This window comes from Metarhizium album, assembly GCF_000804445.1.
Source record: "Metarhizium album ARSEF 1941 chromosome Unknown scaffold_32, whole genome shotgun sequence".
In the NCBI taxonomy this organism is placed as follows: domain Eukaryota; kingdom Fungi; phylum Ascomycota; class Sordariomycetes; order Hypocreales; family Clavicipitaceae; genus Metarhizium; species Metarhizium album.
This window is the reverse complement of record NW_024467606.1, coordinates 143,642-156,456: the sequence shown is the minus strand read 5'-3', so window position 1 is coordinate 156,456 and position 12,815 is coordinate 143,642. Positions and strand designations below refer to the sequence as shown.

Genomic DNA, 12,815 nt, shown 5'->3' with positions numbered 1-12,815 from the left:
ACTGCGACAATGTCGGGTTCCGGTTGGATGACGGCGCGACTCAAAAGTGCACAAGGTCTGGTACGGGGACAGAGTCGGGCATCAAAACATGGCGCAGCAACCTTCGTCTCTGTCGGCCCGGGAGCAGATATTTGAATGTGCAAGGACGCAGCAACAGGTCTCTTGTCAACGGGGCGCTTTGTTCGGATGAAGTGCAAACAAGGGCAGAGAGTACAGGTGGCATCGGTTCAATGTCTGTGAAGAGACATGACATGACATGAAGCGTCACGGTGCCAATGGCAAAGAAGCAAAGGTTCAGGGGACGCGGACACAGCAACAGCGGCGTCTGAGGCGAGATTGCCCCCGGGATTGATGGAGAGAGGCCATGGCCAGCCGTCGCAGCCGGTCGTCGGTCTCCTCACCAGGTTTGGGCAGGCCGCAGGTGCCAGAGTGCCAGACTTGAGGAGTACGTGAGGCATGTACCGAACAAAACATTGAAGCAGACTCGAAAAATCTCAAGAGGGAAGGAGCATCGCAGGAGGGGGCATTTTCGTGTTTGCTCGGGGGGTTCTCTCTCTCTCTCTCTCTCTCTCTCTCTCTCTTACCATGTTGACGGCAGCCAGCAGGACGAGGCCAGCTCAGGCTCCACACAGCTCCCGGATCAAAAGCTCGAAAAGCTCGCACAGCCAGACAGACGAGCGAAAACTGGCCAGACACGGTCCGCAGGGACAAAGGACGCGGGCGCGCCAGGCTACGTCCCAGGTATCCGGGTCGAGGGCGGGATTGGATGCTGCAATCGTGCGTGTCAGCACTGGCGAGGCTCAAGAGTCTGGTCAAGATGGGCGTTCCGGCAACCCGGCAACGCGGCAACGGTTCGGTGGACGGCGTACGGCGGCGGACGGCGTGCCTGCACGAGCGGTGGTTGTCAGCGACACGTTCGACTCGTGCTCTGTGTGGAGGTGATGTTCAATGTGTAATAATGAATAATGTCAAGGTGCTGCTGCAGCGATGCCTGGACGGGCCAACGGGCAAGACGGGGGGGGGTCTGGGTCTGGTGGCAAAAGACGGCGGCAGCGGCAGCGGCGAAGGCGACACGACGACGACGACGACGTCAACGCTGGGCAGTCGAATCGACATTGATGCGGCGGCGGCAACAGCAGAGCGGCGGCGGCACTCACTAGCACCGGCAACTGCCAGCTTCCAAGGTTTGCGGCGCCAGCGTGCGGACATGAAGGATACAGGAGACGTACAGCGGGCACCAGACAGCTCTCACTCAGCAGCTCAGGTCTACAACTGCTCGATGCTTGCTTGGCTTTTCTGCGAGACTGCCTGCAAGCGGATAAGTTCTTTTGCGGCAATCTAAGTACCTCTTGAGTACCTCCAGGTACGGAGGACGGAGGACGGCGGGCGGACGGGCGGGCGGTAGGTACTTGGACGGACAGGACAAGGAGTCAAGGACAGCACGTTACAGACGAGTGTCAGGGCCACGGCCACTGCCACTGCCACTGCCAGTCACAAGAGTGGGCACGCGAGATGGAGGCAAAACCTCGGTCTCGGAGGGCAAGCACGTTGCAATTATCAATGTAGCCGAGAGACGTGAGGGGAACAGTCAAGTGCAGAATGGAGTTGGTCGCTCCATTACGCGGCGGGGTGGCCCTTTTTTTTTTTTTGTCCGTTTCCGCCGTCATGGCATGGTCGGTTCAGAGCGCTGTGGACTCTGTCTGACTGACCAGCATGCGTTGCCAACTCCAGGTCAGCTTCAGAACAGCAAATGAGAGGGCCTGGAACCAAAGACAGAGATGGAAGCACGTGAGCTAGGGTTGTCGTTTGAAATTTCACGGAAACAATGGGCCAACGTCGACGGCGGAAAGGTCAGATCCTGCCGACGCTTATGCACTCCGCACCCGACGACATTCGTGCCGAAAACTGAAACCCGTTGGCGATGCAGCGCGCCACCTGTGATGGGCAGTGGGCTCGGGAGGAACAGGAGACGGCGAAGGGTGCTTGAGTAGACAGAGGACGGACAGTAGAGTAGACAATGGACTGCAGGGACCTGTCTGATGCGATTCCATGTGCTGGGCTACGAGTTGACACCGACTGACTGACGCCTTTCACATGGAACCGAAGTCGTGACTGGTCAGTACGATTACGTATTACGTACTTGCGAAGGAAGCAGCACTCCGCACATGGTGAGTGGCATGATGGCATCTCACGGGTCAATGTTACCCTGCAGCTCCCTCTAGGGCCAAGCTCGGGCTGGCCTGAACCAGTCGAGACTGGATGGGTCTCGTCGCGCTTCCGAGTCCCGATACCGCTCCTGGATCTTATCTTGGACCTGGCCACGCCGTCCCGGCTGCATCTTTGCCATGCATACAAGTCCCGCGTCCCATGTCCCTTGCCTCGCCTTGCCTTGCCTTGCCGTAGTCTTCAGTCTTCAGGCATATGTCACTCACATGTGAGTGAGCCTTGGAAGCCCAACCCCAGAGTTGGCCGTGTCACAATCATGTCGACCCAACCTGCTCTGTGCGTGGTACCGAGTACTCCCTACGCGCCTCATAATGCCATCGTCTCGTCCATCCCGCATCCCACGCAGCCCAAGTCTTCCTTGCTTTGCTCCTCGCTCCTTGCTCCTCGACTCCAACTCCCACTTGCCATTGCCACACCCTCATTGTGTGCACAAATCGCCCATGGGCCATGGCATCCTCAAGTGAGAGCTCCCACGCTACTTAATGCCCCTGTGGACCCCCGATTGCCTGTCTCGCCTCAAGTTCCCACGCGACCGATCTCGCTCTCGCTCACACGAGCTCCCGCCATCACGCAAGGAAAAATAAAGGACAAAAGTGTCTTGCTCGACATCTCTCTCGCTCTCTCCCGCCGCATGGAACTCGCATCATGCTCTTCACCGCGCTGTGCAACACCGGGAAGCGGTGCACATTGAGCCGCAGCAGCGCCGTGCTCGCAGCCGCAGCCAGAAGTGCAGTCGCCCAGCCGGAATGTCCTACTCCTACTGCTACGACTACAATATCATCATCATCATCATCATCATCATCATCATCACCCTCACCGTCGTCGCCATCGTCGCCATCGTCTCCCTCACCCTCACCAATCTGCCCCCGGCATGGACAACACCAGCAGACGCGCAAAGCTAGCAACGGCACCTGGCGACCTGTATCTGTTTTGGACGAGTATGTGTCAAATCACCCACCCCCCCCTCGACCCTTCCGACACTCTGACAAAATCACGACCACGCATAGATGGGTAGCAAGAGAAGCAAGGCCCATAAGCCTGCGGCAGCTCATGGTCTTTGGCCGCTCTCTGACCGAGTCACGCCTCATCAGCTCGGCAAACTATGTCCGGACAGAGCTTCCAGCCAGGCAAGTCACAGTCAAACGTCAAACAATGCCTCCACGCTCGGAATCAGACCCCGACTCGCTAACAGCCTCCCTTTCCTTGCAGAATAGCCCATCGCCTCCGAGACATGCAACAGCTGCCCTACGTCGTCGTAACCAATCCGCACATCAGCGAAGTCTACGACCTCTACTACAACGCATTCGACCAATTGCGCAAACTCAAAGAAATCAAGACGCTTGAGGACAACGAGAAACTATGCGACATCATCCGCCACAACCTCAAGGGCCACCTGACCGTCATACCCAAGCTAGCTATGGGCATCCTCGAGTGCGGCGGGCTCATGGATCCCCAAGATCTCGACAAATTCATGAACACCATCCTTACTCGTATACCGGAGCCAGAAAAAAGAATAAAAAGAACTCACGCCCCGAAGCGAATCTCCCGCCGCGTCATCGCCGAGCAGCACCTGTCCCTCACCGAAACCTTCAACTCACCCTACTTCTCGCCCGGCGCGAAACTCTCCGAATCCGACTTCATCGGCGAAGTCTTTATCAAATGCTCCGCCAAGGACGTCATCACGCGGTGCGCCAAAGCCGTTACGGCCCTCGCCCGCTCCACCAACGGCCCGGACGCGCCCATACCGGACGTCAACGTCGTCGGCCACCTCGACGCAAGCTTCCCCTACATCCTCAGCCACATCGAGTACATTGTCGGCGAGCTCCTCCGCAACTCGGTCCAGGCCGTTGTTGAGCGACACCAGAAACAACGGAACCCCTCGCCCGCCCCTCCCCCCGTCGAGGTCACCATCTGCGAGGCCCAAGAACACGTCATATTCCGCATATCCGACCGCGGCGGCGGCATCCCCCGCGCCGAACTACCCTACCTGTGGTCCTTCTCCAAGGGTCCGCAGTCGGCCAAGCGCCTCGAGAACCTCGGCCAGGTCCCTCGCATGGCCGCCACAATGGAGGAGCTCCACGTCGAGGACGAGCTGGGCCGCGCCGACCTCAAGGCCCCTGCCGCCTACCAGAGCTCCCTCTCCTCGCTGACCAGCAGGCCTCCCAACCTGCGACTGGGCATGGGCCTGCCGCTGAGCAGAGTGTACGCAGAGTACTGGGCCGGCAGTCTAAACCTGCACAGTCTCGAAGGCTACGGCGTGGATGCGTTCCTGCAGATATCCAGACTGGGCAATAAGAATGAACAGCTTGTTACGAGAGCAAGCATGGACTCTGTCTAGGGAGTCGAGACAACTTACGCACGTGATGGGGCAGGGCAGTATTTCCCATACCGGCTGGCAAGGCGGAAGCAGGCAGTCTAGGATATTTTGGCAAACCTAGTCATTGCTAGCGATGAAGTTTGTCTTGCCGTGTGGACTTGTTTTTTTTTTTTTTTTTGTCTTTTTTTCCTCAAAACGAAACTCATACGAGCACGGAGTTGGTGAGACGGGCATTTAGTGTACAAACGACTGCGCTAAGACAGCGAAATCTTCACATATATTAAGGGCTTTTACAATTCTTGACTGGCGTCAGGTCGATTTACGAAAACAGTGACTTGAATTACTTCCGCCAAATAAAACACTTGGCTGGCTGAGAAACGGTGCTTGAGTGTAAAACAAGCAAATAAAAATAAGGCCGCATGATTAAAAAAAAAACCAGCCTGCGTTGCACGCGCCCCTATTTGTCTGCAAATAAAGGAGGCTTTACTTCTCCGTGACTGCCCGGCCCATCCTGGACCCGGAATGAAGTGTCCGTCAGCCGCAAGCCTGCGTGAGGCCTCGTTTGCCCTAGGACTCACGAAAGCCCGACGTGAGACTCCTCGAGACGCTTGGGTGGTATTAGCAGGTTACCTCGGTATCCGTGATGCCCCTTTTCCTCATCCGCTTCGGTATTCATCGACCATGACTTTAAAAAAGAAAAAGAAATTACAGTCATTTTCCGACTCCTAGCCCCCAATACACATCAGGCGAGCCAGAAAGGGATTTCCAGCTTGTCCAACGTTGAAATTGCTTTCTTAACTAGGTGCTCGCAAATTAGCGGCGGCCGTGGCTGCGGACGGCACTGCCCTGCATCTGCTCGAGCTCGGTTTCCAGCTGCTTGATCTGGGCGTGGGTCTGTTCGAGATCCTTGTTGAGGCGGTCGCGCTCGGCAATAAGCTTTTGCTCCCACTGTCGGAACCGCTGCTCTTCGATCTTGACCTGTTCGGTAAAACGCTTGCGCAGAGCCTCCTCCTCTTCCTTGAACTTGGGGTTGTCCAGCTTGCGGGGCCGGGCTTCGCCAAACTTGCGAGTCTCCATCTGCTGAGCACGGTACGCCTCGTAGTGCAGCTCTTCCGTAGTGTGAATGAGGTCGAGCATGTGGGTTCTGATCAAGATGGAGCGGAGCTTCTTGAAGTCGCAGTGATCTTCATTTTCGACCTCCGCAACGCCCCATGAGTATTGGCGTCCCTTGACAATGCGGCCATCGTTGGTCTTGACGTCCTTCTCAGAACCAATAACGGCGAAAGGCATAGCGGCCATGAGGCTTCGGGCGTGTTGGGCAGCGGCTTCGTCATCCTCTTCGACAGGGGGCTGATAGATCTTGATGTTCTGGGCCTCAATGACAGAGATGATCTAAGGCGGTTGTTAGTAACAAGGCAGGCATGGAAAAAGCTCGTGGTGCGGATAATCGTACTCTTTGCTTGAACTTGGCCAGGTCGGCGGGACTCAGGGTGTCGGCCTTGGCAATAACAGGGATCAAGTTGACCCGAGAGCAGAGTCTCTTCATGACCTCAATGTCGAGAGGCTTCAGGGTGTGGCCGGTAGGGCGAATGAAGTACAAGCAAGCGTGGACTCGAAGGTCAATCTTGTCCTGACGGCGAGGCTGCTGCTCCTGAAGCATGTAGGATTCGTGCTGGTCGTCGAGGAACTCGATGATGGGCATCCAAGAGTCACGATTGTTGACATAGTCGCCGAATCCGGGAGTGTCAATGACGGTCAGACGAACTAATTCACGGTCAGCTGATGCCATTCCATCCTGATTTGCAACATCGCTGCACACCCTTGAAAAACTTCTCCTCGAGCTCAGCCTTGGTGATCTCGATTTCGACAGTCTTGTCGACTTGCTTCTGGTGTCTGCGTTTGTGGTCGGCATAGTTCTTGATGGTGGTGGAGAAAAGCGTGTTGATGAAGGTAGTCTTTCCCAGACCAGACTCGCCAGCAACCTGACTTCAGTTAGTATTAACCCAATCAGCGGAAGAATGAAGAACCTTGAAAGAGATGCTCTTCTCGATTGAATGAACATACCATAATGGTGAAGCTGGCTCCCCGCTTGGCGACAATCTTGTGTCGTTGGTTAGGGAGATTGGCAATGCCAATCGGTGAAGCGCTCTCAGCAGCTGGGGCCATCTTGAAGACGCGTGGAAGAAACGACTGAGGGGGAGTACTCGGCCTTGAAGCTAGTTAGAGGCAGACAAGCTGGGCCGCCGTGAAAACGACAAGGAGATTTCAGGTTTGAAGACGGAACCGAGCAGAAGGATGGAGTCGGAAGCAGGTGGAGGTTGGAGCCTGATAGATTGAGTAGATGTACTGCGTACTCTCAGGGGCAGAAGGGGGATGAAGACAAGCCCTGCTCGCTGTCTCTGGCACGAGTCCTCAAAGTGCCACATTAATTTGGTTGGCTGAGCCGCCTGCAATGGACTAGCACTACCACCAGGGCCACAGGGGGCAGGTGCTGGTCCCTATTTCGCTGCCCATCACTCCGGGGTCGCTAATGCATGGCGCTTGGCCCAATAGGGCTTGGATACCAGGTCAGGAACAATTATCTGCCGGCCCCTTCGACTCCCTATTGGTGGTGGACTGCGTCAGTGAAGCTCCATGTTATCGATAACGCCAAAATTTCGTCGACGGATTGATAGAGCAGCAGTGTCTGCATCATCTCTGGCCCTATAAGTAGACGGCGATAATGAAGACCGACTTCAAGGTAAGAAGTGCATTTCTCCTCTCTCTTTCCTCTCCCAGATTTTCTCCGGCGCACGTTTTCTCCTTGTTCACCCGGGCAACGCTCTAACATGCGCAGTTCTCGAACTTGCTGGGTACCGTCTACTGCCAGGGCAACTTGCTCTTTAGTCCCGATGGCACCCATCTGTTCTCACCAGTCGGTAACAGAGTGACCGTCTTTAATCTAGTAGAGTAAGTTCATTCATGCGGAAAAGAGTCATATCAATGGATCAATTAACTAACGCCTCAACGTGCAGAAACAAATCACACACCCTACCATTCGCCCATCGCAAAAACATTTCACGAATCGGCCTCACACCCCGCGGCAATCTCCTCCTCACCGTCGACGAAGATGGACAAGCCATATTAACTAACGTCATTCGCCGAATTGCCATCTACCACTTCTCTTTCCGATCAAGTGTGACGGCTCTCGCATTCTCTCCCTCAGGGAGGCACTTTGCAGTCGGGCTGGGGCGCGTGATCGAAGTTTGGCATGTCCCTTCAACGCCGGATACGAATGCCGGCGGCGAGCTCGAGTTCGCACCATTCGTTAGACACCATAGGCATACAGGTCATTTCGATGACGTGCGACATATCGAGTGGTCGAGCGACTCGCGATTCTTTCTCACGGCATCCAAGGATCTGACGGCGCGAATATGGAGCTTGGATCAAGAGGAAGGCTTTTCCCCTACTGTTCTGTCAGGTCACAAGCAGACCGTCCTCGGTGCTTGGTTCTCTGAAGACCAGGAAACAATCTATACTGTCAGTAAAGACGGTGCTGTGTTTGAATGGCGCTACGTCAAGCCCATCAATTCCAAGGAAGCCGACGAGGTGCACGACGCGGATGACGATTCCGATATGCGATGGAGAATAGTGCAAAAACATTACTTCATGCAGGGAAGCGCCCATATCAGATGCGCCGCGTTCCATCCCCAATCAAACCTTTTGGTTGCCGGATTCTCCAACGGGGTCTTTGGGTTGTACGAAATGCCCGACTTTAATAATATCCACAAACTCAGCATTTCGCAAAACGACATTGATTTTGTCACGATTAACAAGAGCGGAGAGTGGTTAGCATTTGGCGCTTCAAAACTAGGGCAGCTGTTGGTGTGGGAATGGCAATCAGAGTCGTACATCCTAAAGCAGCAAGGCCATTTCGATGCCATGAATTCTCTGGTGTACTCACCTGATGGACGGCGAATCATCACCACTGCAGACGACGGAAAGATTAAAGTTTGGGACATTGAATCCGGGTTTTGCATTGTGACATTTACGGAACACAGCAGCGGTGTGACAGCATGCGAGTTCGCCAAGAAGGGCAATGTGCTCTTCACGGCCAGTTTGGATGGATCTATTCGAGCATGGGATTTGATTCGATACCGAAACTTTCGGACATTCACGGCACCGACGCGACTCTCATTCTCATGTATGGCCGTCGACCCAAGTGGCGAAGTCGTTGCCGCAGGATCTCTCGACTCCTTCGACGTCCACATCTGGTCTGTACAAACCGGCCAGCTTCTCGACCAAATGTCCGGCCACGAAGGACCCGTCTCGGCACTGGTATTCTCACCCAACGGCGACTCCCTGGTCAGCGGCAGCTGGGATCGCACTGCGCGAATCTGGTCCATCTTTAACCGCACCCAGACGAGCGAGCCTCTCCAGCTACAAGCAGACGTCTTGGACATTGCCGTACGGCCAGACTCACTACAGCTAGCCATCTCGACGCTAGACGGACAGTTGACGTTCTGGTCCGTGGCCGACGCTGAGCAGGTTGCTGGCCTGGACGGTCGGCGCGACGCTTCCGGTGGGCGGAAATTCAGTGACCGCAGAACAGCAGCCAACGTGCAAGGAACCAAGAGCTTCAACTCGATCAGATACAGCACCGACGGAAGTTGCCTCCTCGCGGGCGGCAACAGCAAGTACATTTGTCTCTACTCGGTGACTACGATGGTGCTTCTCAAGAAGTTTACCGTCAGCGTGAACCTCTCCCTGTCTGGCACGCAGGAGTTCCTCAACAGCAAACGCCTCACAGAGGCAGGGCCCGCGGACGAGCTGGACGACCAGGGCGAGGCATCGGACCGCGAGGACCGCATCGACTCCGGCCTCCCTGGCTCAAAACGAGGCGGCGATCCGTCGGCCCGCAAGAAACTGCCAGCCGTTCGCGTCAATGGTGTCGCCTTCTCACCGGCCGGAACGGCCTTCTGCGCAGCATCAACAGAAGGTCTACTCATCTACAGCCTCGACGACACGGTCCAGTTCGATCCGTTTGATCTCAGCATGGAGATCACGCCGGCATCGACATTAAACGTCCTCGAATGCGAAAAAGATTATCTCAAGGCGCTCGTCATGGCGTTCCGTCTCAACGAGGCTGGTCTCGTCAAGCGTGTGTTCCAGGCCGTGCCCCCATCAGACATATTCCTCGTAGTAGGTGACTTGCCCACCGTCTACGTATCAAGGTTATTGCGGTTCGTGGCCGCGCAGACCGAAGAGTCGCCGCATATCGAGTTTTGCCTACTGTGGACAAAGGCACTTGTCGACAAGCACGGCAAGTGGTTGGCGGCAAACAGGGGCAAAGTGGACGTTGAGCTGCGGGCTGTTTCACGCGCAAGTTCCAGGATGCGGGACGAGATCAGGACGCTGGCCGATGAAAATGTCTACATGGTGGACTACTTGTTGAGACAGGCTGGGAAGGGGATGGACGCGGGTCAGGGCACAAAGGTGGTCGAGGGCAGGGGGAGTTTGGCGATGGAATTGGCGGGCAGCGATGAGGGGGACTCTGACGACTCTGACGAGTGGATTAGATTAGAATAGGCGTTTTGCACATGGAATACGATACCAGTGTTTAACTGAAAGGCTTCGCTTGGGGCCATGGCTTTGCTGGGCCCGGCCAGACCAGACATGACATGACGCGGACCCTGCGCGGAGGCCATTATTCGGGCTGCAACTGCCATCGACAAACCAAGCCGACTCGACCTGCATGCATCATCAAGTTGCGGCCGACGGGAGAGAGAGGAGAAAACATGCACGAGCCATCTCCGCGCGTGGTTGCCGATGTTGCCATGGGCCCGTGAGTCCATGACGGCTGATGGCAGACGGCCGACAGCCGACAGCCGCCATCCCCGCCGCGGAATTAGTCAAAACAACCCGGTCGCATTTCTCACAACCTCGAGAGTCGAGGACATTCGCAGACATCCGCTAGCTTCCCGCGATTGCAACCACACCGCAACATGTCATTTGTCAGAAATCGAGCCTTGTCTCGCCATAACTCGCGAACCAGGCCGGCATGAAGTCAACTACATCGCTACGACCTTCTGCGGAAGGTGTGAAGCCACACACGCCCGAGGCTTGAAGTTGCCCCCCCCCACCCAACCAACGGCGGCACCCTCCTCCATTCCGAAGCCGCGACCATCGCCAGCAGCAAGGCTATATAAGCCGCGAAATACCACCGCAGGCTGGGCTCATGTACTCCCTGTCGAGGATCCTTCCACGCACGACTGCGCAGCTCACGGCATCACCACGGTCGAGGATAGCCGCCCGTTGGTGTTCGATTCGGTCCCAACTCGCCGCCAGTATGGCTTCTGCCTCGCGTATCGTCGTCGGGGCGGAGGACAAGGACCTGTGGAGCGCCGCCCAAGGCAACCAAGGCAGCCGAGATGAGGAGGCGGCCGCAAAGGCATCCGAGCTGTTGCAGGCAGACTTGACGGTATGTCTGGGACCGTTCCACCACGTTCTGAGTCGAGGCCCTTCCTCGGTCTTGGCTCTCGACTCTCGAGAACCCGGATCAGAGTCAGAATGCTAACGGTGACAGAAATACCACGTCTTCTTCAACACCCTCGGCTACCACAACCACGTACACTCGCCCCCCCTGCGCGCCAGTTCTGACCTTCTACAAACCCCAATGTTCTGACAAGACCAGCTCGTTCACCAAGTCCTCACCCTCTACAGCACCGGTGCACCCGCCTCCGTCATCCAAGCCGCCTTCGACGCCAACAAAAGCTACCAGATCGACCGCCTCCCCACGCACCCGCACGTCGTCGCCGAGCTCCATACCGACTTCGCCGCCCATGCGCCAAAGTACCTCGGACGTGCCGACCACTACCCCGACTTCCTGCGCTTCTTCCAGGACGAAATCGACAAGCGCGGATGGCAGGCCGTCATTGGCGAATTCCTGTGCTCCGACGGCCCCGTGGCGCGCCACATGGTGCAGCGGCTCTTCTCGGGCATCGCCCATCCCATGATCCAGCTGGGCTTCGGCCTCGAGTGGGAGCAGCCGGCAATCATGGCCGAGGGCCTCGCCCAGACCGCCGTCCATCACAACCCCCTGGGCAACTTCTTCGACCGCGTCGACGAGGCGGTCCGGGCCCCCGGACCGGCCGACACGGACGTCCCGCGCAGGGGCCTGTCCGACCTGTGCGAGAAGATGCAGAGGGAGAACCCCAAGCTGGCAAGTGCGTCAACGTGGCGCGACGGCGACGGGAGCTTGTACGACGGCGTGCTAGGCCGCGGCCTGGAGGACGCCGTCGCGCTGTGCGCAAACATCAGAGTCAGGCAGCACGACTACGAGGAGCGAGTGGCCGAGGCCATCCACCACAACGCCTACGTCGCGGCCAGTGCCTCTTGGAAACCGCCCCATATTCCGAAATACGACTTCTACCTCATGTAGGTGTTTGTCTTTTTTTTTTTTTTTTTTTTTTTTTTTTTTTGCAGAAGTGTCCCTCCCCCGGGCAGCTAATAGAAATGGCTAACGCTTTCCGGACCCAGGCACTCTCTCAACTCGTCCATGTTCCTCCTCTGCCTGGACAAGCCGTGCTTCCCAGTGTCCGCAAGGCTGCGCATCCTCGAGCACAAGATGCGCTACGACGTGGTGCAGTACGTCGCGCGCGGGTGTCCGGCGCTGTCGCCCTCCCACGTGACCAACTACGACCCGGGGGAGCGGCTCGTCCGCCGGCCAGAGGACCTGCTCCCCCGCTACCACGGCATCATTGACGACGGGCACGTCATCAAGGCGGCCCGGTCGCTGCTCCTCGCGCAGCGCGTGTCGCGCAAGTGGGCGGGCAAGGCGTGGATCAGGATAGCCCAGGACCAGGACTGGCTCAAGGCGCACTACATGCTGCTGAAGAGCGTGGAGGGACAGGAGCCCCCGTGGGTGAGGAGCGCCGGCTTCGACGAGGCCTGGTCCGCCGTTCCCAGGCTGGAGTAGGACCCGGGGGGAGGGGCGGCTCTGCCGTTCGATTCGAGCTTCTCGGCCTCGCTCCCCCGGCAGGCGAGCCGAGCCTGCTCTGCTCGCTCACATCCACCATGGGGCCGAGAGCGCCACCGGCAGCGCCACGTACGACTTCCAACTTGTTGCTCTAGACGCGAGTGTGCGCTTTGGGAGTGCCGATGACGTTGTGTCCCGTCTCTGTGCTGCTTCCACTTCCATTGTCAATAAACGACAGGACAACCTCGAGCAGCCACAACATCACAGAACATGTGGCAATTGTGCAACTGACATCTCGACCAAGAACGGGGGGGG

The 12,815-nt window shown here is 57.0% G+C and overlaps 4 protein-coding genes across 4 annotated transcripts; 3 read left to right on the top strand and 1 right to left on the bottom strand.

Moving 5' to 3' along the window:
• Window positions 1–3,457: 3,457 nt before the first annotated feature.
• On the top strand, window positions 3,458–4,564 carry MAM_07527 (kinase; the record flags this gene model as incomplete). Its single annotated transcript, XM_040826325.1, has 1 exon — window positions 3,458–4,564. The coding sequence occupies one exon, from the start codon at window positions 3,458–3,460 to the stop codon at window positions 4,562–4,564; it is 1,107 nt and encodes a 368-aa protein (XP_040675687.1).
• A 792-nt stretch (window positions 4,565–5,356) lies between these two features.
• Window positions 5,357–6,709, bottom strand: MAM_07526 (cell division control protein 12; the record flags this gene model as incomplete). The annotated part of the gene is made up of 4 exons (XM_040826324.1): window positions 5,357–5,935; window positions 5,997–6,307; window positions 6,363–6,525; window positions 6,608–6,709. The coding sequence occupies 4 exons, from the start codon at window positions 6,707–6,709 to the stop codon at window positions 5,357–5,359; spliced, it is 1,155 nt and encodes a 384-aa protein (XP_040675686.1).
• Window positions 6,710–7,265: 556 nt separating this feature from the next.
• MAM_07525 (Periodic tryptophan protein 2) lies at window positions 7,266–10,111 on the top strand (the record flags this gene model as incomplete). Its single annotated transcript, XM_040826323.1, has 3 exons — window positions 7,266–7,283; window positions 7,380–7,492; window positions 7,558–10,111. 3 exons carry the CDS (start codon window positions 7,266–7,268, stop codon window positions 10,109–10,111), a joined length of 2,685 nt encoding a protein of 894 aa, XP_040675685.1.
• A 760-nt stretch (window positions 10,112–10,871) lies between these two features.
• Window positions 10,872–12,500, top strand: MAM_07524 (uncharacterized protein; the record flags this gene model as incomplete). Its single annotated transcript, XM_040826322.1, has 4 exons — window positions 10,872–11,003; window positions 11,109–11,150; window positions 11,217–11,959; window positions 12,062–12,500. The coding sequence occupies 4 exons, from the start codon at window positions 10,872–10,874 to the stop codon at window positions 12,498–12,500; spliced, it is 1,356 nt and encodes a 451-aa protein (XP_040675684.1).
• Between the last annotated feature and the right edge of the window lie 315 nt (window positions 12,501–12,815).